Source organism: Falco peregrinus, chromosome 3 (assembly GCF_023634155.1).
Source record: "Falco peregrinus isolate bFalPer1 chromosome 3, bFalPer1.pri, whole genome shotgun sequence".
In the NCBI taxonomy this organism is placed as follows: Eukaryota; Metazoa; Chordata; class Aves; order Falconiformes; family Falconidae; genus Falco; species Falco peregrinus.
In genome coordinates this window covers 43470118-43493493 of record NC_073723.1, presented here as the reverse complement: position 1 = coordinate 43493493, position 23376 = coordinate 43470118, and the positions used below count along the sequence as shown (strand labels likewise).

The following is a 23376-nucleotide window of genomic DNA, read 5'->3' as shown; positions in this document are numbered from 1 at the left end:
TCCTATTCTAGCAACTTTACTTACAGCAGTTATAAAGCTCTGTTTCCATTTCAGGATAATGAAAACGGAAGTTAATTTATTCCTATCCACTTTCCCATACACTGCACAAGATCCAGTATAGCATTCTTGCAGACGTCACAGGCCATTAGCCAAACGAAGCGAGCAGAGTTAAGACTCTGCATTTTCCAGCTTTCCTGAGTTTCCTGTGATTTTATGCCAGCTGATGCCCTCTCAGTCCACAGAACAGTACAACCCAGACCTTTATAACACTGCTATAAACTGCAAGGTTGCTTGCCAGGTGTGCACAGGTGTGTTATTTTACACACAACAGAACCACACCTTTGCAAAACACATCTTCATTTGAGAAGGCCTTCCCAGTAGTTTATGCTTATTACTTACATTAAAAGTACACTGTTTTGTGCAAGTATATCTGTGTTAATCTGCAGCACAGTTTTAAAATTACAATATGATGGGAAGCTACCAAAGAAATAAAACCAGTGCCACACTATTTGTATTTAATTTACAGATTTGAAACATTGTAAGTGTACTTCATACTATTCAACTGGACAGCTGAGCCCTGTAGTATAAAATACTAACATCTTTAGCAAACCACATTTTTATCTCAATCTCTCAATGTCTTCTCCCCAGTTTCTCGCAAACTGCAAAACTGCACAACTGCACTTTGCAACATTGAAGCACATTGGTTATTCAAACATTCCTGACACCTGCAATGCAAACTGACACTCAAACGTTCAACATTTACATCAAGTAAAAATACAAAGCCGTAAAACACCCCTGCATCCAGCACTGATTAAAATCTTGACATGAAATATTTACAAACCTAATTATACTTTTATTTCTAAATGAAAAGAAGGATTAACATTTCAAAACCTGTTAGGATTATTAGAACACGAAGTGCTAAAGACAGTGAATACAGAATTTGTATTATTAATGGATCCTCTTTTTCACACCTATCTCCCTCTATGTTGAAGATCAGACAGGAAAGAGGGCTTCAATAAACCCATTTATCTCAAGGGTGTGCATTTTCAATTAACTTAAATCTTAATTGTTTTTCTCACCAAGAAATACATGAAACAAAAAAAACTGGAAAGCACTGGAGAGCAAACTTCACGAATCTGAACAAAAACAAGTATTAAATAGCATAACATCAATGACCATGTAATCTCATACCACATTAGCATACACGATAGAGCAACAGAAATGGAGGGGAACATGGATAGCAGAACAGAAGTAAAACATTCTGAACTGAAAAGAACAGTTAAAAAAAAAAGCCTACAGCAATCACGCCCTAGATGCCTTAATAAAAGACTCACTTGGTTTTGGTAACATTTAGTAAGCTGTTAAGAGTATGTATACATTTCTAAAGTAAAAAGCTGGGATACAAGACAAAAAAAATCATGCAAGTGTGACAAAACAGCTAGTTAGATAATACAATTAGAATTAAACCTGTTTAGCAGAAAAAATAAATAATACTAGAACAAAGAACAAGAACAGCGTACCTGCAAAACACAGAATCTGAGCCAGTGAAACAGGTAGTCGTGCGAGTTTATCAAAGTAGACAGGGTCTACTGTCCACTACTTTGGTGAAGTGTAAATCTGTTTTTCAGGGTTGCTTTGTCTTTTTATTTTAAAATCTACCTGAGATGCTACTGAAAAATTGTTCTTTGTTCAAGCTCAAAAAAAAAAAATCACAGCATGAAAGAACAAAAAAAAGTTAAAACAACTGCGCAGAAAGATACTTTGGGGATCTAACCAAATGTTGCAAGCAAATGCATTATGTAATGCATTACTGCTTTGGGATCCTTCACCAGCACATGTACATTTGACCAAAGTTTAGAGAAAGTAGCCCCTTCAGAGAATAAACACCATCAGAATGCAGCAACGATCACTCAGTTCAGGAAGTTCTGGTGATTTATCATTCCTAAAGTGCGCAGGTGAGTAAGATGGAAGAAGTGAAATTCCCTCTCAAAATGAAAGCACTATTTGTGATTTTTGGGTTTCACACAAACTTCCACAACACACTAAGTACACAGGCTTCTTGGTATAATGTTTAAAAGTATAATCATAGTTTCACTTACAATTCCCATAAAATCAAGTGTGATTTTTTCATTAAAGAGAAAGGAGTTTCCAAAACATAATCATCTTTTTTGCAGTTTAAGAGGAAGCATCCAGTGTTATTGCCTTTTACAGACTCCTGAAAAGCACAGCCAGATGTAAAGACATCTCTGAAACAATTTTTGCTTGTATTAAACCACATTTTTGGAAAAGAATGAGTGATTTGCAACATCAGAGAATAAAACCAGCCCACAGGTTTTCCTACCTGTGTTTAAACAGAAGCAACAGACTTAATTTTGATTCTTGCACAATTTTTATTCTCTAATTCATATGGCTCTTCAAGCATGTCTCACCAATAATAAAACCCATGCACTGCTGAAACCAGGGGTAACACTACTCTAAAAGTTGTATCAGGTACAGAGTTAGTATAAGCCCTACATTCACTATCCAAGCTTCAAAGCTGCTCTTAACTACAGCATCATACCAAGAGCTCAGACTCCTCAAGACTTCAAGTTGTTTTAAGAGCTCTTGCTTCCAACTGAAACCTGATCACCTGCTAATACATTCACACTGAAAACAAAAATGTAAAACTTCAAATTAAAATCAACAAACAAAATCAAACCCAGCAACCACTGAAGAAACAAACCCAAGCAAAATTTCCAACACCAAGAAGAATGCCTAAAAGCTAAGACCATGGATACAGTAGAAAAAAGCAAAGCAGCAACATGAAAAATGGGGGGGCTAGCTAGCCCCAAAATCTGTCAATATTCATCAATTCAAATGTAATTTTATCTAGCCTCTTCCTACCAGTTTGGCAGTTTTTACTCCGCATCGTGTAAAATCAACATCTGAAGAGCACAGGGGTTACAGAAGACTAAAATGTAGGGGAAATGCCTTATAATCTATCCCCAAAACTTAAACTTGGTAGAGGGCTTGCTTTTTTTTTTAAACCTTTCCCAAACCCTCACTGACTGGCATTTTTGTTCTCACTCACATCATGTATCAGCTACTACACTACCCTGCCTATGATTAACATCAGGCCCATACACCAATAATTTCCTAGGTCATCCTATTCATCCTTTTAACAATGTTGGCACAGCAGCAGATGTCTTCCAGTCCTTTAGAATTTTCATCATGTCCTAAGACTGATTAGAAATCAATAACAGAACTCTGCCATGTATTTAATAATCTTGGGACTTGACCGGCCTATTCTTAGCAGCAATTATACATTTATACTCAAAATGGGAAGTATCACATAACAAGCATCATCTACCTTATCCCTCAAAACAGGTATTTTTATTTAGCACACCCCTACATTTCATTAAGATATCTATAAAATATATAGGCTAAGGTCTTTTTTTGGGGGGGTTGAGGGCTTGTTTTTTTTCTTAAAATTAAGTTCTGACACTAGGTGTTTTTCAAAGAAACAAAACACACCAGCTAACATTTGTTCAATTGTCCTTGTATGATATTCTTTTTCTATAAAATCCCACAGAAATATTTTATGTTTTCCCTGGTTTTTTGAGACTTTTTGTACTTAGGTGATTTTTCTTAAAGGTTTGGTTTTGGTTTGCCTAACAGTAACTTCTGGCTTATTTTACTATTTACTCATGGGGAAGGACATGGTAGTAAGAGCCAACTATGCACAGATCACTTCTTGGTCTGTATCTATCTGACTAGTACAGCTAAATCACATATTTTTGGCTTTCAGACACACACACATGAGTTCTGCCTCCTCTACCAGACAAAAAATATCAAGCTTCTTACCCAATTCTGTCTATTTCCTTGATACCTCCCTCCTTCCTCAAAACCTGCAGAGTGGTGTTTCCCAAGTCACTTCAGCCTCTGAGGCTCCACTGACAGTAGCTGTCTTTCCCAGATGAAAATATTTTCTCTGAGCAAACCACCAATTTACACATCACACAGGAAAGCTCTCTGGCTTGATTCACAAAACACGAAACTCCCTTCCACCTGCCTATTCAAGTCTACCACTGGCTGTTGCAGAATTGGGTAAAAGTCATGCACAAGTTTGCTGGTCCTGCTTCCCCAACTCCTAGGGCAGCATTTGTTTACTTTGAAGTACTAACTAATCAGCAACTTGATAAAAATATCAACACCAATGAAAAAGCCAAAACTGACAGACAGGTGCCCCAAAAGAAGATCAAGCTTCCTCATCTAGCTCTGCGAGTCCATGATTTCAGCTAGGAGTTTCACCAAGAACAGGGAAAAAGAGACTGACTAACACACCACTGGCTGATGCTTCCCTCCCTGTAAACACCCATGTAACAATCCTCCCTGACAACTAAACAAGTTAGCATATTGAACAATATATTATCAAAATACTAGCTCAATACCAATTATACTCTGAAGGACTCCCAAAAAGGTCTGGAATGTACATCCAACCTCAAAAGCCAAGCTAATTTTTTTCCGAATTCTATATGAAGAAAACACACAAGAACAGATACTGTTGTCATCCTGAAAAGAATGGACACAAGAACCAAGAGAAGAGAGGAAAAGATTACAGGAATAATATATGGAAAGACAGTACAGAAAAAAGGTCAACTAGAACAAAACCATTAAAGATATTTCATTCTAAGGAATAGATGCACTCTGGTCACAAGGCAACAACTTTTCATTTTAAGCTTCAACATTCCAGTTCGTGCTCTAAAATATGCAGCAGAACAGATGTATTTAAAAGCTGCCCTTTGTCACAAAGACGTGCTGAATTCTTTCAAGATAAGATTTTAAGAGCTACTGAAAATCAATGTTAAAATTTTCAAAACATCAAAGGTTTTAACTGAGGATGTATTTCAGGACTAAGTCAACATTCCACCTAAAAAAAAATACCATCTTTTTCCTTCCAAGACAAAAAGCAGTATTTGATACTCATTCTCCATTAACATTTTTCCAACCCAAATACAATCTTGTTTTTTACAGAATTTTTTTTATGTGCACCCTGCCAACCATCCCCTTCTTCAAGGGAGATTAAAGCTTGTCAGCATTGCCATTCTACACAGCCAAGAACTAATTATATTTAAAATATTAAAAATTCCCACTATACACAACTTCTCTTAAATTAGCCCCATAAATTAGACATAAACAGCACTTTACACCTGAAATTAAGAAGGTAACCTGGAAAACAGTTTATGAAGCCAACCAAACCTTACTGTTACCAAGCCAAGTTTTAGATCTTTGCAGAAATAGATGAGATCTTAACCACACTGAAGCTCTGCTAGTTAAAAGCCCAAGCTTAGCAAGCCAAGCAAGAGGAGGGAAGGGCAGCTGCAACTTTTAGGGACTTTTTAAAGAAAAATATACATCTTGGTTTGTACTTGCAAAAAATCTCTATTTATTCTGCTTGCTTACTTCAAAAGAAGTGTTTCAGAAGAACAATTACAACCAGAAAGTAAATTCTGTATGGACATGGTGACTTGTATATTGTGAAAATAAATACCTCTAGCACATGCAGACAACAGATGATGATACAATACCAATGTCTTTGTATTCAACATAGAAAAGACCCCAAAAACTCTGGGCTTTGGCTTCTAAAAAGGGACAACTAATTTCGATGAAAGATGGAAGGCAGTCTACTGAGAACGTATTTATCCAAAATATAAACAGAAATTTCACTCGTTCAACACCTCCAGTAAAATTAATTCCAGAGGAGCAACAACAGTCTTCAAAATGCATTTTCAACTGTTCATGCTAGCATGCATTTCTGTATTGACTGTTAACCTATCTTTGGTAATAGAACGTGGTTATCTATATATGCAAAGGACATGAGAAAATGAAACTAGGAAGGGTGAAATGAGAGAAATAGAAAAATTTATGCAGGCAGGACTTTCCCAGGCCATTTACAAATCTGGTAGGTAAGGACACAGATAAATCCTCCCACCTCTGGGGTGAACTCTACTCTGAATGTTACCTGTTTTCAGAAAAACTAAGATTCAGTGCTTAATTATATCCTGCTGCTTCATCATCCTACACGTACATTTAACAGCAGCACAAACTTGAACGGAGCTGTTACTTTCACACCACACAAAACCTACATCATCCAGCAGGATCTTTATGTGACAGGCAATCCAAGGAGCACTGAAGAAACTTTTAAAACTAATTTTCAGTCCTCTTCAGTTGGTATTTCCAGAATTCCAAGTAGCACATGCACACTTTTCCTTAAAGTACGTACTAGGTACATATTCATATCATTTTACGTTATCTGCAGTTTAGAGTTTTACAGAATGGTTGCTTGACTCCTGATGTGCAGCTAAACTAGCAGCCTTTATAAAAAGCAGAGAATTCTGGTTTGTTCAGCTTGGTCCCTCTATAAACCACCTTTCCAGGCAGACAAATCCACATCCCAGATTCTGACACAATGCACTAATAGTTTGGGTTTTTTTGTCTATTAAAAACTACATCCAGTTGAGTATTTTTTTCCCCCAAGGCCTTTTATGAACTTATGTTTACTGCAAAGTATCCTAGACTGTAATATGTCTGAAAACCAATACAGAAACAGCAGTGCAGGGAACTGACTGGGAAGGGAACCTCTAAACCTAATCCTGCTGTCAGCTTGCTGCCTGATACTCTCTGCAAGCAGACCATTTTAAAGATAAAGTCATTCCTTACACAGACTTAAGAGCAGCTGCTATACGAGTAAAGAATACGAAGTTCCAAATTAGCTGTATTTCATTAGGTGACTAAAGAAAGGTTACATTTTTTGCATACAGAGAATGTCTTTCAGAAAGGACAATGTTACATGAAAAAATACATTAAACTTTGAGTAAACTATTCTTTATTAATCCAGACACAACCTGGTGAATCATTAGATACAGGATAGAGGGATCAGGCTTAATTTCATCCCTGTTAAACACACAAAAAAACCCACCTATAATTCAGGTTGTAGTATTTAATTCATATTTTGATTTCGTATCTTCTAATAGCCCAGAAAAACGGTCATACTAGAAGGACCTCATCTTAACACCTGTTCAGAGGTCAGATTGCCACAGTAACATATACCAGGAACACTGCAGGGTTTTTCTCCCTCAGAATTCATAAATCAAAAATAGATTAAGTGTAATTCTAATGGAATGCAACAGGAAAGGTATATAGGAAAATATATAGGAATTAAAACTGACAAAGGGATGTTCTTAAAGATTTTTAAAACAGTGCTTGTCAACCTCAATCTAAAAACCAGAGTTTTAATTTGTTTGCCTACTCTACAGGAATACCATACTTCTGGTAATTGCTTGCTTGTTTCTGAAATACTACAATAGCAGCTCATCTTATAAAAACAATATAAACCAACATAAATACTGGATTTAGGGAAAAAAAAGTTTAAAAAATGAAACAGAGCATGGATTAGTAACAAATACTAGTTAAGAGTATCTGATACATTAATAATAAGCAACATTTTACTACAGTCATGCACTTAGAAAAAGATCCTAACAGCAGAGTTTTGTATTACATCAGATAATTTCAGTGAAGACTAATCAATTAAATATTCAGACTGAAAAAAGTGATCTTGATTTGAGGGATGTATAATTACTGCCTTGACTTTTAAAAGCTACCTTTCATTTAACAACCATTTTTTAATATCCGATATAACTTTCAAGTTAGACTTTGCCAGAGTTAATTCCAAATTGAACTTAACTCAGTTATTATTTTACTGATGTTTTATAATTAATGTTGTTGCTCTCTAAAATAGATCAGTTTCTCAGGAATGAGACATCTGTACTCCTTGCTTAAGGTGGCAAAGAAGGATCCAGTTGAAGAGTGCTCTCCAACAGATGTACAGCTAGATGGTGAGAGCACATGTGCATCCTATTTCCAATTCTGCTATGTAAATTCGAGCTCACGCAAAGCCAGTTGCCCCCCATGTAAAGTCAGGAACATATTTACTCTTCTCTGAAAAGCTTTTTATAGTTAGACATGAGCACTACTCTATTCAAGAGTTATATACTGCCAATCTTTAACTATGAGTCTATCACACACAAAACCAGACAATGAACCATACTACATTTACAATCACCAACTACATTTCGTTGTGCCACAACCTAAAGTTTTATTTCAGTAACATTCTATGGTAATGAACATCATATCTGATACTTCATTAAGTCCTCCTATATGCATTAGCTAATACACCCCCCCCCGTATTTCTTCTTGTTTCACTGGCTTTTATACCCATACACCGTATCGTTTTCCTACTTAACCCCCTATCACACAACCAGATCCACAGGAGACAGTTTCCATGAAGCTGTAGCACAGAAATCACTGAGATGTGTGCTTGGGGGTCTCCTTGCACAAATCAGTTTACGAGGTAAAAGACGCAGACTATACAATCTAGAGGACTTGCTTTATAATCTGTGTAACACAATGGAGCCACACTTGCAGGGATCTCTGTGATGCTTTAGGACAGACCAAGCTACTGAAATGAAGTACAGCAGAAACACAAGATTAATACCAGTGTCTAATTCTATGGATGTTATACAGGCTGGATATAAATTCAGTATAGTAATAAGAAAACATTTCTCTTGTTTTATTTCTGACTTGAATACACAGTCTGAAGTCAACGGAAAGGCCAAAGGGTTATCTGTTTAATTCCATCTACCTAAATCATAAGATCATCATTAATAATTCTAGTGATGACAAATCTAAGAAAAATATCTTTTGAATCAATTTGAGTTACTAAGAAATAAATAGTTGAAATACTGTCATTTCTCCCTCTCCATTTGTCAGGGTCTTTCACAGACAAAGAAAACAAGAGAAGAACTGTGTGGGGTTTTTAATTGGAAGTATTATAATAGATTAATAGAATGACAAAAAGAAAGCTTGAAATTACTTATGTTCATTTTTTAAACAAGCACGTTTCTGTTTAACATTATCTCCTCAAACAAGTCCGTTTAAACTGACATTATTACTGTGCAAAATCAAGATAATTATGTCCAAAACCAGAAACTGACAAGAATGGGAGAGACATAATCCATTTATGTATTATTTAAATAAAGCAGGTCTTTCTCCGAAGCCTTTCTGTAAATACATCACTGTTTTACCTCACAGGTTCAAACCCTGCCTGTACTCATCATGCCAGAATTTTAAAGCACGAGTTTTCCTTTTATGTTGCCTGTTATTGAACGTGTTACGTATGCTTTGTCCTATCCAGTCCTGGTACTTCCCTCACGCTTCTAGACAAGGTGGTGTTGACACAGCTGCTCTACAAACCTAAGACCCCTCTTAAGCCCGGAGCAGGCAAACACTCCCATGTCCTCCGTGGCTGCACCAGCTCTGCCCCCTTCCCCACCAGCTGTTTCTCCACCAGTAACAACACGGCTAAGACTCTCCCTCGCACGTCTCCCGGACCACCCTCTCCCTCTCCAGCCCTCCTCCCTAGAGGCCTGCGTCCCGACTCCGAAGGGCCACCAGCTCCAGACGTGGCCCGGTGTCATTGTCTCTCGCTCCCCACCACCCCCGCTTCCTCCCCCGTCCCTCCTCCCTCGCCGCTGCCCGTCACCTGCTCCCTCCCCGCCGGCCGTCTGCTTCCAGGTCAGCTCAGCTCGGCGCCTCCGTCTCTCTGCCTATTCATCCTGCGAGCGGGGAGGAGGCGGAGGCGGAGGAGGCGGAGGAGAGGCCGCCGGGCGCCGCAGCGCCCTCCCCGCCGCTGTCAGCAAGGGGCAGCGCGCGGAGGGGCCGCTCCCGGCGAGGGGCGAAGCTGTCCCTCCGCCCAGGGGCACACACGCTACGACGACAGGCCTCGGCCTCGCTGCGCACCCGCGCAGTTTCACACCACCAGATCCTCCGACTCGATCCCGAAGCCTGTGCCGCGGCTCGGCCGCAGCCCCACCTCCCCCAGCCCTGCTCCTCCGGGCAGCCCGCTCTGCCTCATCTCCCCGGAGGCCCCGACGCGCCTCTTCGCCCTCCCGTTCCCCCGCAACACAAACACAGCGCAGGCCATGAGGGAAGGGGGCCCCGGGGCGCACCCCGACCCCCGGCTGCCCCGGCGCAGCCCCTGCCGGCCGCCCCTTGCCGCGCCTCACCTAGGGCCACCTCGCAGGCTTTGCGCAGCTGGGAGTGATGCGCCTTCTTCACCTCCTTGTCGGCCAGGATCTTCTCCAGGGCCCGGGTCAGGAACATGTTTTTCGTCTTCTTCCCTTCATACATGAGCACGATCGAGGCGGGAGAGGAGGAGGAGGAGGGGTGGGGAGGGGAAGGGAGCGCGGGGCACCGGCCGCTCCCGCCGGGGCAGGGCTGCGAGGGGCCGGGGCGGGCGGTGAGGCCGCGGGGCCGGGCCGAGCCAGGCGCGGGGGAAGGGCTCCCTCAGAGGGAGGGCCGCGGCGGCCCGACGCCCGCTCGGCGGCTCCCCCTGAGGGGAGGCTGGGCTGGGCCCGGGCGGCGGCGACTGCCAACCCCCGCAGCTGAGGGAGGACGAAGCCTTCTCCTTCCTTCTCCTTCCCCTCCGCCCCCGCTGCGTGTGTGCGCGGACAGCGCCCGCGACGCGCTCAGTCCCCGAGCCGCCCCCGGGCCGCACCCGCCTCCATTAGCACCGGCAGCAGTAGCGGCGGCGGCGGCGGCAGCAGCGACGGTGGCGGCAGCAACAACCTGCCCTCGCCATGTTGGAAGGAAACGACGTCAGGGCCGCAACCGCACGGCTGCGGAGCGGGAGGAAGCGGCGACCGTGCCCCGGCCGGGCGGGCGCAGGGAGGCGGGCGGGCCGGCGGGCGGAGGGGGGGCGCTCGCCTTCTGCCCGCCCCGCGGGCGCGCTACAGGTGGAGCAGACCCGCGGGAGGCAGCGGAGAGGGAGGTACGGAGGGGGCTGCTTGCCACCTGGGAGTTGGCTGAGGCGGAGGAGGGGCAGGGCTTCCCTTCCGGGCCACCAGCGCCGGGAGGGGGAGGAAGGCTTCCCCCGGGAAGTGCCACCTGTCCCTGCGGGGGGGCTCCGTCGAGGGTAGGGCAAGAGGTTCCCCCGGAGAGAACCTGCCGTGGCTCCTCCGGCCTCGGCCTCCCCTGCCGAGAAGCCCCCGGGGCCTCGCCTCACCGGAGGAGCGAGCGGAGGGCAGCTCCGGCGCCGAGGGAGAAGGCGCCGCGTTCGGGTGCGGGACGTGACCGGCCTTCCCGCGCCCCTTCCCGGCGAGCCGTACCGCCCGGGGGCGCTCCCACCGACCCCCCGGCTTCGCCCGGCCCGGCGGCAGCGGCGCTTCGCTGGGGAGCGGCCGCTCGGGCCGGGTGGGCACCACCTGCGTGAGTGCACGGTGCCCTTGCGCTCGGGGGGCCTTGCCGCCTTCATCCTCTGCCTTTAAAGTACTGTCATCCCGTACATCCTCCCCATTGTACGTGCGCTAGGAGTAAAAAGCATAAAAATAAGTAAATAAGTTGCACCTTCATTTATAACTCAACAGTGATTTTTGTGTTTTGTTATTTTATTAATTTTTTAACATTATTTATAAAACGTTTACTGTTTTTTTGCTTGTGTTCTTTGGCGGTTTTTCTCTCCCAGAGTGCTGAGGGGTCATTTTCTCATGCTTGGCTCAGGGTCGGCCTCCCCTCCCCGCCCCCCCCCCCCCAAAAAAAAAAAGCTCTGGTTAGCTCTGGCTAACTGGTAAGCAGCAAAAACATCATAGGGCAAGTTTGTGTGCTCAGGCAGTATACCAGTATTTAAAAATAAAATATGGTACTAACTGAAGTCAGGTCTGTTTTAGAATTTTTTTAGCTGATACAAAAATACTAGTTAAAACTTAAATGTGGAAATGAAAGGGCTGAATTTAGATGTACCTTTCAGGTGGAGTGGGACAAGGCTGTAGCATCAGCATGAGACGGTTGTAGGACCTGGGGGCCGCCTCTGACCTCGGAGGCCAGAGCCAGCACACGGGGAGGAGGTTATTCCCAGCTAACTTTTCCTGTCCGCTCTTCCTTTGGTCCTTCCAAAATTAATCCTGATCCTTTCTTCATGGAGAATTTGAGAGAGCTTGCCCAGGCTGTCATGCCACCATGCTAAGGCCTTACAAGCAGCCCTGTGTTCTTGACTGAACGGTTTGTTTGATCACCTCTGTTTCTTTGCCTGCAGTGGAACAGTTGTAGCTGCCGTACAAGTACAGTGATCCCAGCTCCCTAATGAAGAGGCAGCTAATGCTGCCCAGTATGGCTTTAACAAGTTTCCCAAATTAAAAATTATTTATGCCAAAATTACTTGTTGCTTTATAGTTATCTACATTTGGACTTTGTAAGGAATACCCTGGCATGGGGAATTCCGCTAAAGCTATAGGTGAATGCCAGGCCTGATTGTTAGAGCAAAACACTGGGCTGAAATTACTTGATCTGCATCAGGGGCTTTTTCTAGTCACTGTCAGAACCTGCAGGCTATTTTATTACCCAACTGATAAACAATGTGGAAAATATTAAGAGGGCACACCTGATTTTAGCCTTATAACAGCTTTATGAGAGAGTCAGAAGTCACATCACCAAGCGCATTGATTCCTGAAAAAAACACACAAGGTTTTTTTTATGACCATATTCAGATTGCATTGGTTTATTCAAAAGACCACATCTTTAGCAGTGCAATTACTAAGCATAATTTAATTATTTCTAGTAATTTATTTAGGGAAAAACCTTTTGCCTGTTGGTTAAATCTCAATTATTATTTTTTTATACACAGATGCAATTTCAGAAATTCTGATGTCAAAATGACTTTGGTCTTTCAAAGCTGCCTGCTAGTCACCATGGAAAGAGTAGGAATTTCCATGGAGTTCTTGCTGATAGTTTTGCACAAACCACCTGAGTCCAGATTTCCTTAGACAAGTCAGAGCTTGCAAGTGTTATTTAGCAAATAGAGTTTGCTATTGATTTTCACAGTCCATTTGGCAGAAATAAGACTTGCAATATCATGAAGCCAATAGTTACCTCTATGTAAAGAGCACTGCAGTTATCTGTTTTGTCCATATTAATGTCTATTTTCATATGCTGTACACAGGATGATTTTACATGTAAAATATGATTTAGTTGAACAAATAGAATTGCTGCTGAAACATTGAGCTACTGGAGGAAAAGATCTGTCAAAAAGACACTCAGTTCCATGTCTTTCATTCCTGCTCTAATACAAATAGATTAAACTGCTTGGTTTGGGTTGGGTTTTTTTTCCCTGTGGTTTGAATCTTCAGTTTCTATTTTCAGGTTCAAACAGCTGCTGCTCTGTTCCTTCAATTTATAGCTTGGCACAGCTGGTACTATATGTGCTAGTCACAAGGCAGCCCCTGCCTAAACTCTGCAACAATGTAGAGCCTATATGTTACTGGAGGACTGCTTCTGAAATTGCATGGAAAGATCTTACTGTAAATCATTTGTCCAGCAGGTTGACATCCAGTTTCCTTCCAGAAGCTGAGCCAGTGGAATGGATGGAAATCCCAGGGAAACTATGATATAAGCACTGGAGATGAAAAGACAGTCCAGTGCTCTCATTTAGAGCCAAGATATGAATGGTGGTCAGTTTGTGTGCTGGGTCCCAGTGCTTTGAATAGAGCCAGTTGTTAGGACAGCTTTATTTACTAAGGAAGCCATGTATTACAACAATGTTTGGTCAATTATCAAGAATTTTATGAACTTTGAGGAAGCATTTTGGAGGCAGATTTTGTTACAAGACTACAGAGCATAAGAACATATTTAGCTCTTTGCTGATTACTTTAAAAGCTAGGGGGTTATCTCCACTGAGAGGAGAATAAGAACAGTCACAAGAAAGAAGGCTCAGGATTTAGAGTATTTCTATCTTACGTGGGTTTCTAACTGAAGATAGATTCATAGAATCAGAATACTTTATGTTGGAAAAGATCTGTAAGATCATCAAGTCCAGCTGTTAACGTAATGCTACCCAGTCCATTAGCCATGTCCCTAGGCACCACATCTACACGTTTTTTAAATACCTCCAGGGACTCTGGGTGACTCAACCACTTCCCTGGGCAGCCTGTTCCAATGCCTGACAACCCTTTTGGTGAATCACCTCTTTGGTGCTTTTTCCTGACATGCAGTCTAAACCTCCCCTGGTGCAACTTGAGGCCATTTCTTCTTGTCCTGTCTCTTGTTACTTGAGACAAGAGAACAACACCCACCTGCTACAACCTCCTTTCAGGTAGTATAGAGTGTGATTTATACTACTTTCAGGTAGTATAAAGAGCGCTAAGGTCACCCCTGAGCCTCCTTTTCTCCAGGCCAAACACCCCCAGTTCCCCCAGCCGCCCCTCATAAGCCTTGTGCTCCAGCCCCTCCACCAGCTTCGCTGCCCGTCTCTGGACACGCTCCAGCCCCTCAATGTCCCTCCTGCAGTGAGGGGCCCAAACCTGAACACGGCATTCGAGGGGCGGCCTCACCAGTGCCCAGTGCAGGGGGACGGTCACTGCCCTGGTCCTGCTGGCCACACGGTTTCTGACACAAGCCAGGGGGCTGTTGGCCTTCCTGGCCACCTGGGCACACTGCTGGCTCACGTTCAGCCGGCTGTCGACCAGCACCCCCAGGTCCTTTTCCTCTGGGCAGCTTCCCAGCCGCTCTGCCCCAGCCTGTAGCGCTGCGTGGGGTTGGTGTGACCCAAGTGCAGGACCCGGCACTGAGCCTTGTTGAACCTCACACACTCGGCCTCGGCCCATCGGTCCAGCCTGTCCAGATCCCTCTGCAGAGCCTCCTGCCCTCAAGCAGATCAACACTCCCACCTAACTTGGTGTAGCCTTCAAACTTACTGACGGTGCACTCAAATCCCTTGTCCAGGTCGTTCATGAAGATTTTAAACAGAACTGGCCACAATACTGAGCCCTGGGGAACAGATGGTGCCATACAGCAGCAGTGCCCTGCAAAGAATTCCAGAATCCTAGAGTTAGATACAGTGATTCTAATGTCTGTATTGTTTTGGTTTCAGCATGCAGATTTCTGCTTTACTGGTAATTGGTGTCAGTCAATGGCTGACCCCAAGGACTGTAATCCTTGTAGCTGTAGAGTTCCCTGTTTGGTTGCTGGTGAAGTCCTGAAGTTGTGGAAAAGGGCTAATAATTGTTTTTTTCTGCTCAAACCGTTAAGTCTGCAGGCAATATGTATAAAATATTATAGTTGTGCTATCATACCTGAGAAATGTTTTCTGACAAACCTAAAATAAATGTGTTGGTATGTATATGCTAAAGTGCAAAAGCATCACTGCTTCGTTGGAGACTTTACATTCAAACATAAAACATAAAAAGATAAAAAATGTATTTGAGAAACACCCCAAAAATTACTGTCTAGTACCTTTTTATTTACAAGTTAATTGGAGTATTCAAAAAGCCATTTATATTGTTTCATATATTTAAAATGTTTTCAGAGAGTTTGTAAGACACTTGTTTGGTAAAAAACTGTAGAGAACTTTCTGTGTGAGAGGGAATGATTAGCACCTGCTTCTGATGGGTTTATGTACAAAAATTGTGTGTAGGGCTTGTTTGAAAATGCTGAAAAGCTAGGACTTCTAAGTCTTTGCTTCTGATGGACAGGAAAAAGTGATGGTAAAAATACCGTTTCAGGCTTGGAACAAGCTGATGATCTTTGGCTGTACTGCCTCCCAAAGGGAACTCTTTCTCCTGCATGAGCTCTCATGCCCTTTCTTGCGTCGGCGCAGTTGTGCAACTGTGCAGTGTCAGTTCAGCTCAGTGGTCCAGCCAAAAATCAGCCTTACAAGAACGTTGGTTGTCAGTGGGATGAGTGAATTGATTGACTTACCTGCATATTTAGTAATTCTTACACAAGAAAGGGAGTAGGAAAAGGTGGTCAGTGGTGATGCAGAGGGCTGGTCTACTGCTCATGGCGGCACTGTCTTCTTATATCATCTTGATGAGCTTTGAAACAGCACAGTAGTAGACTGTGATCACTTTAAGCTAGAATAAGACAGAACTGCCACTAAAAGAAGCAATCCTTCTCCTTGCTCCTACCTATATGTTTCTTGCTTCCTTGGTCAGCATAAGCATTTGCATTGTCATATTGTGAATTATGTGCTGAATTATATTCAGAATTTAATTAGGTTGATATTAGCCTGTCAAGAAACAGGATTTTAAATCCAGATATGTTCCATATTCTGATCCATCAGGCAACTTCACAAATGTTTGTGATAACTCAAGAAAGGAGATAACACAAGGACAGGAACGAGAAAATGGGCAAGAAGGCAGGCTCGCGATTTTTGGCAACAGTACCATTTTATGCCAACTTAAAGTATTGTTTAATCTAATGCCTTTAATATACATTTTCTTCAGTGTTTCCATTGTGCAAGAGACCACTCAGACCTGTCTCTGTATGTGACCCCATATATAGGATGGATGGGTCAATAGATAGCACCAGTGTACTAGTGCCAATGTGTATGATCCTTCAGTTGTAGTGGCTCACTTGGCACCGTCTTTAGCAGCAGTACAGTACTTTGCATTAGCTCCTGTTCTGTTTTAATGTACCAGATGCAGATAATCAGCGCATGATGGATCAGGGTCCAGATGGATCTGGCAGATGGGAACCTTGAACAGGAGAGAAGCTGTGATTCTCTTCTGCAACTGCAGGCAGCTTGGTGGAGAAATTTCCAACTCTCTTACTGAATGCATAAGATTTAACAAGTCTGCTGGTGGTGCTTGGTCATTTAATACCAAGGTACAAAGGTGGCATTTCTCTCTGTCCTTTTGTGGAGTCCTAGGCCTGCCACTCGCGTAAAAGTAAGTGAAGCATCATTCAAAATATCCACTGTATCTGCTACGCAAAGGATTGCAATCTTTCCGTGAAACTGCAGGAGGTACACTCACTATAAATGTACTTCAATATTTTTAAAAGGGGTTTGTTTTGGGGTTTTTTTTTCCCCCCAGATAAATTCAGGAGCTGAAATTAAGAGGTCGTAGTTTGTTCAAAGAGTGAATATTCTAAGAGGTTAAAACAGGCTGCAGTATAGCCACTGCTGCACTGAAAGAACAAAAAGCAAATGTTTATTAGCTCAGGGAATATTAATCAGTAGGTTCCCAGGTTGGTTCCAAACATTTATATAAAAGCGTACAACACCCTGGAGTGACCCGTAATGAAATAAACATTCGTCACTACGAGGAGGCTCTTGCAAGGTGACAAATTTGTTCCTTAAAACTAAAAAGTACAGGCTCTTGCTGTGTTGAAATGCACTCTTGATACTACAGTTAAGCAAGGATACATACTCCTAGTAAAGCATGATATTTGTCACTTTGTGACAGCTGCAGAAAAAACGTCAGATAATAGTGAAGAAAAAATCCCACCTCTTGTGGTTGATGGAATAAAGTTTTCAATTGTGGCTGGAAACTGTGGAGGATATAAAACGTTCCTGGCTGTAGCATGCCTTTATGTGCTGGAAGTTATACCACTGCATCTGCTGGAATGACATCTCTTTCTGCTAGGACTTTTCCTGTGGAAATACATTTTCTTCTAACCTACATACAGGAATTTTCAACTGCTTCTTTCTTCAGCATTTTGCTCCTGCTAATAGATGAATAATTCAGTTCCCATCTTCCGCGGCACTTCAGCATATCATTCCCTAATGTTGTGAATGGAGAAGGAATACAAGTATCCATCTTAAAGACAGAAGGAAAGATATTTAAAAAAAAATGGTTATATAGGTGGGTTTTTTCTAAAGTTTATTCAGTAGTTTGTCCAACTTGAGGACCTGATCATGAGTGTATCAGCCATAACTGCCTGAGAAGATGATTTTCTGAGATACCCTGCTGGAGAAAAGCTAGAGCATTTCTTTTAGGTAATATAGAAATGAATAGCACATCTTCACCATGAGCCAGGAACCTACTGTACAGTTACTGTTTTATGTGAGGCCATGCAAAAGCAAAGGGAAATCCAAGCCAGTACAGTGACATAATGGTACATATTTCTGTCTTTGAATACCAAGAATACAAAGTTCTGGCGATTTCCTGAGAGCCTTGCACTGCAAAAGATGAGATATGGAGGGTGTATGGCAAAGGTAGCAATAAGATCCACTGATTTATTGCTTCTCCTAGCCAACTCCAGCAGATGAAATTGTTAAGGAGCTACCACCGGATTTTAAGGAGAAAACTGTTGAAGGGGAGAGCAACAACATGATTGCCGTCTTTCTTGAGAGGTGCTGTCCCTACCATTACAGCTTTCCCAGATTACTCTGTGGGCCCAGTTAATTAGTTACCTCCCCAAACACTTGTAATAGGAAGGGCTACCATAGTGTATGGTTGTCCCTAATTCTTAATCTCCAGTTTCAATTTACAAAATGGGAATATTCTGACTTATACCAATTAGAAAAGTAACAAATTTACTGAAAATGATGACTTTCCTACCTTTATATCCTAGCTTCAGGCTCCTGCAGGTCTTTGTAACTGATGCGACATGACCAGCGTAATGCATGCTGAGTTGTTTTAGAGATTAGGCATTAAATACCCTAGCTATGGGGAGCATGAAGCATTAGTTTTAACCTAATTTTTATATGCTGAATGACTCTCTTCCCCTTCATCTGAGGTGAATTCAGCATATCACTTTAGAACTTGTGCATTTTCAAAGGTTTATGCAGATCTCTTTCAATAAGCTGATATAACAAAGGAAGGGTTGAAAATGAAAATGAACTGAAAAACTGAATGGAACTCAGCTGGAGAAAAAATATCCCTTTAATCTCTGGGTAGGGTAAGTCAAATGAATAACAAGGATGGTTTCCAAGTATTTTAATAACTGTGTTGAAAAGCTTAGACAGAGAGGTAGTGTGAATTAAGGTAAGAAGCAATAAGACTGGAGTAGTAACCACTTTTAATTGCCATGAAGTGATCTTTAAAACGGCCTGATTGTTTCCTTCAGCAACTGCAGCCTGTTATTTTCTGTCAAAAATCCATAACTGATATTTCAGCATATACATTATAAACTCTGGGCTTTGTGGCAAGAATGAAGAATTTTGAATATGAATAACTAGAAAGAGAAAATTGAATGGGAGTTATGGATATTCTTGCGTAGAAGAAAGACATTAAAGAAGCACTGTAGTGATTCATTCTAGCATCCCACTTAACTCACTAAATATTTGCTAGATGTGTATTCACTCAAATATCTTTCCAAGACATTTTGAAATGCCCAAGACAGTTTTGCTTGGGCTTCCAAAATGTTTCTAGTTTCAAGCCAAGTGTCAGAGCTAACATGCAATCTGGGTCATTAAAAACTGGGCTGACTGGTTCACAGCGCATACAGTGGATAGTTTCTCGTGATATTCAAAGCTGCTGCTGTCTGGGTTCTGATCCAGGCACACCTGGAGTGTTTAGTTTTGATAGCTGAAACTTTTTGTGTGCTGTATCTTGCTAAAAGCTTTATAGTTTTAGATGTCCTCATAAAAGCGTAGGGACAATGGCTATCAGAAAATGTTGCTGTGCCACTGGTGGGACTGTTGAAGTGCAGTTTATAATTGCTTGTAGCTGAGAAGGCCAATCAAACAAATATTGTTGGGCTGGTAAAAATCTGATTTATCATAGTCTGTGAGGCATGCAGCAGATAATTCTACAGGGCCAAGTCACTCCAAATGCATAGAACCATTACTGATTTTTGTGAGTGCTTCCTTTCTCAGTTCCTGACAAATGTAATCTGAGGTAAGTTGTGCTTACCAGTACTGCAACCCTTGCTTAAACAAGGAGGGTTTGTGCCGGGCCCTTATAATAGATACATAATGATACAAGTCAACACTGATGATAGTTTTTATGGTGTTTCATATGTGCTTGGACCAAATTTATTTCCTTGGCTGGCACTGAGATTAGATACATTTTGCAATAAAAGCTTACCTACATGAATTTAATAGCCTATGACAGTGGAGCTTGGATGGACACCTCTGGATAGCCACAGGTGTCATCCTCAAAATGCTCACTTGACAAAGCACTTCTATTCATGAGTTTGTTATTGCTTAACTTGTCCTGGATTGAACTTTTGTCAGCATGTTCCTTCTCCTTTGCTCAACTTTTAGAACAGAAATAATATGTGAAAATGACATGAACACAGATGTAAGAAGGAAACAATATGGTATGGTTTCTCAAAATGGAGTGTGCTGGCAGTAAGCTCTCTCACATGGATGAGGTCAATCCAAATCTGGATACTTAGAAACCAGAACACTCAGCACAAAATTTCTGCCTTTTTTGGTGTAGTAGTATGTATGGCACCTGCAAGATAGCTTCTTTAATCTTAAGGCATAATACTCCATGTAGAAATATGTAAAGGAGGGTAGACAATTGAGCATCATTTAAAAATAGTAATTTGAGGCATTCATGTCACAAAATGTGAGACCCCACAACAATTTTCCCAAAGTTTGTGGAGGTTTAAATTCATGGTTTCACTTCTTTTCATTGTGGTGCTGGATCAAAAGTAGAAGATTAAAATCCAAATTGACTTTAAATTCGCAGTGTACTGTATAAAAATGAGCTTGTGTCCTTCCAAATAGGTGTGAGACCTCTATGGAAGCTGGCTGTGCTCTGTTTTAAAAGTTCCAGAGATAACAGCAATGTCTTATAAGCAAGCTTTGTTTGTCTATTTGTGCACATTTGGTAAATGAGGTCACTGTGTGAAATACGATATTAAAGCATTCTGGTGTATTTGCAAACCTAAATGCTGTTGCAATAATTGCAAACATTCATTTATTTCAAAAAATCACAGAAATCTGTAGTCAGAAATCTATGGATAAATTCTGAGGTTATTTTTACTATGTCATTTACTGGAAAGCATTTAGTTCACTCATACAATTCTAACACATTTTACCATGAAGATATGACTGCATTTTGGTTTTCTTGCTCATAAAAAGCTCAGAGCGGATTTTCTTTCTAATGAAGGTATTGGCTTTTATCAGAACAAGATTGGTTTCTGCAGTGGGAAGCTGAAGAGGCTATAGCTTACTTTGAATATTTACTAGTCTCAATTACTTACCACTTGCATCAAACGTGAAGCTCTTACATATTCTTATACAAATAAGAGAGCGTTCCCATTTTAAATTCAGGGAGCACTTTAAACTCAGTAGCCTTTAAATACCATATAATGCCTGCTAGAAGCAGGAAAAAGAGACGATTAGCAGAGGAGACTGACTGCTTAAAGGGGTGTCTCCTATGGATTCAGCAGGCAGCTGGCAGCCAGTCAGTTGCTGGGGTAAAATCCACAGGGTCTCACCAACCCTGGAATTTTCTATTTTCAGTGACAGATTTGGAACTGCCCTGTGATAGATTTTGAATGCTCTGCATTGCTTGATTATTCATGTACTGGTATGTTGTGTGTCTTTTTGGTATTTTCTGTATGCTGTATAGTAGCATTTGTTTAACTTGTAAACAATCTGTCCAGAAAAAAAAAAAGATGAAAAAGAATGCATCAAGCAGCTAACTTGAAGTTAGACAGCTAATTGTTGTTTATGGGGATCTTACATTTTTGGCTCCCTCTCCAACAAGCTACAAGGACAAGAAATGAAACATGAACATAACGTGACAAAAATAACTGTTGCGATTCAAAGAGACATGTGAATTCAGCCAGGGCTGGTAGGTAAGTATGGTTGATGTACTGGGAGTTAAAAAGATGTCTCATCCTAGGGTGGAATTTGTCTTAATTAACAGTGAAAAACTAGGTACCTAGTCTAAGCTGTCATCTGGACTCTTGCTATGCAAAAAGACTAACTTCTAATGAGTAACTCATGCAGTACCGATGGTACCGAGTCTAAGACAGATGTGACCTGTCATCCTTTACATCCTTTTTTTCCCCCTCTGCTGGCTACAGAGAGAACCAAATCAATTTAGTTTAGGTGGATAGCTTTCATATAGGTGAAGTCCGATGAGATAAATCCCACCTCCAGAGCAGAAGGACTGTGACATTCTCCTCCCAGACAGGTGAAAGCTGAGGCCTGCCACCCCAGGGGAGGAATACAGAAAAAACCAGAAGGTGGATGGCAGCTTCAGTAAGCCTCTAACTCTAACGCTTCCTTGTTCCTTCGTACCCTGCATTACTATCCCCCAGGAGGCGGTGCAAAGGCTGCCTGTTTTTTCCCCAAATATGTAAGAATGGGAGGATTTACTGGGATATGTCAGGAATCTCAAGAAACCCTTTTGTCTGTAGGATTATTGCCAGTTGCCAATATGCTGAATAATAGTGACTGGGCTGCTTAGATCTTTTTCATGGTGGTGTATGTAATTGTCACGAAACGCCTCAGGTGAAGCATGGGGAAATACGTAATTGAAGTGTGTGAACCTTGCTAAGTAATACTCTTTTGTGTAACAAAGAAATTTGCAGAGGTTAAAGATTATTATTTATTTATTGTTCCTTTTTTTGAAAGATATATACTAGGCAAACGGACTGGCTCTGGCTGTGGTAAAATAATTTCCTACACTGAATGGCAAGTAAAATGGTACATATCCAACAGTTTTCCCTTTCATTGCAGCCTTGACTTCTGTACTCCAGTGAATCTGAGCATGAAGTGTGGTTTAAATAGATACACACTGTCAAGATTTAGTGAAGCCTAAGAAAGCCTTCCTTGAAACATTCCCATCTAAGTCTCATCTCCTGGGTTCCAGTGCTGCTTTGTGCTTGGAATTTATTGCATGTCTTTAATTTCATACTGTGTATTTGTGCTGCTGCAAATATCTTTTTCAGCTATCGGATCAATCTATTTTTGAAAAGCTGTGTGCTTATGAAATGTGTTGCAATGCAGAAGAACAGAGAAAAATCATCATTGCAGGGCATGGGTGTTTAATGAAAAGTGGAAGAAAAAGACACTTCCATCATGCAGCGGGGTCAGCACTTTGACAAACTTAATGACAAGTGGGGCTCTCTGTAAAGGAAGCTAATCTTAAACCTCTTTAATTTTGGTCCCTAGTATCTTACAGCAGATATATGGCTCTTTTTACACTTCCACACATTCCCTTGTTGAAATATGGCCCAAATATAATGCAGATGACTTCTGCTACCTCGGTATGGAATCCACTGTCCTACTTCTTCACGCAGCAGCTACTAATCTGGTTGTGCTGTGTTAGGCTTTATCCACACATACAGCTGGAGAGGTGGAGACAGAATGCCAACTTGCATGGACTGGGAAACACTGAAATTGCCAGGGAAGGTAGTAAGCATTGCTAGATAGACACCTTTACCTTGTTGGTAATATCCACATGCGTTAAAATGTATGTCACAGGATTCCTGAATATTAATTAACATTGTGCCCATGGAGTACTCCAAAGGCTGGTAATTTTTTAAGAAAGAGAAGCTTGTCTGTGACACCATCAGATGAACAGAGAAGTGATTCTCTTGATTTCAGTGTCTGTTTGGTCTTCTCTGCTTGTTACTTTTAGAAAAAAACAGCAG

General features: G+C 41.8%; 1 protein-coding gene across 2 annotated transcripts in view; it reads right to left on the bottom strand.

Moving 5' to 3' along the window:
- ARFGEF1 (ADP ribosylation factor guanine nucleotide exchange factor 1) overlaps nt 1-10236 on the bottom strand; it is a 94631-nt gene extending 84395 nt beyond the window's left edge. Inside the window, exon 1 of one of the 2 annotated variants that reach the window (XM_005240921.4) lies at nt 10104-10236. In XM_005240921.4, the coding sequence (XP_005240978.1) occupies nt 10104-10227 (124 nt within the window). In that variant the 5' untranslated portion in view covers nt 10228-10236. Of the gene's footprint in view, nt 1-9580; nt 9600-10103 lie in introns of those variants that run through there. The other variant, XM_055799361.1, reaches the window with a different exon arrangement.
- Nucleotides 10237-23376: the final 13140 nt, after the last annotated feature.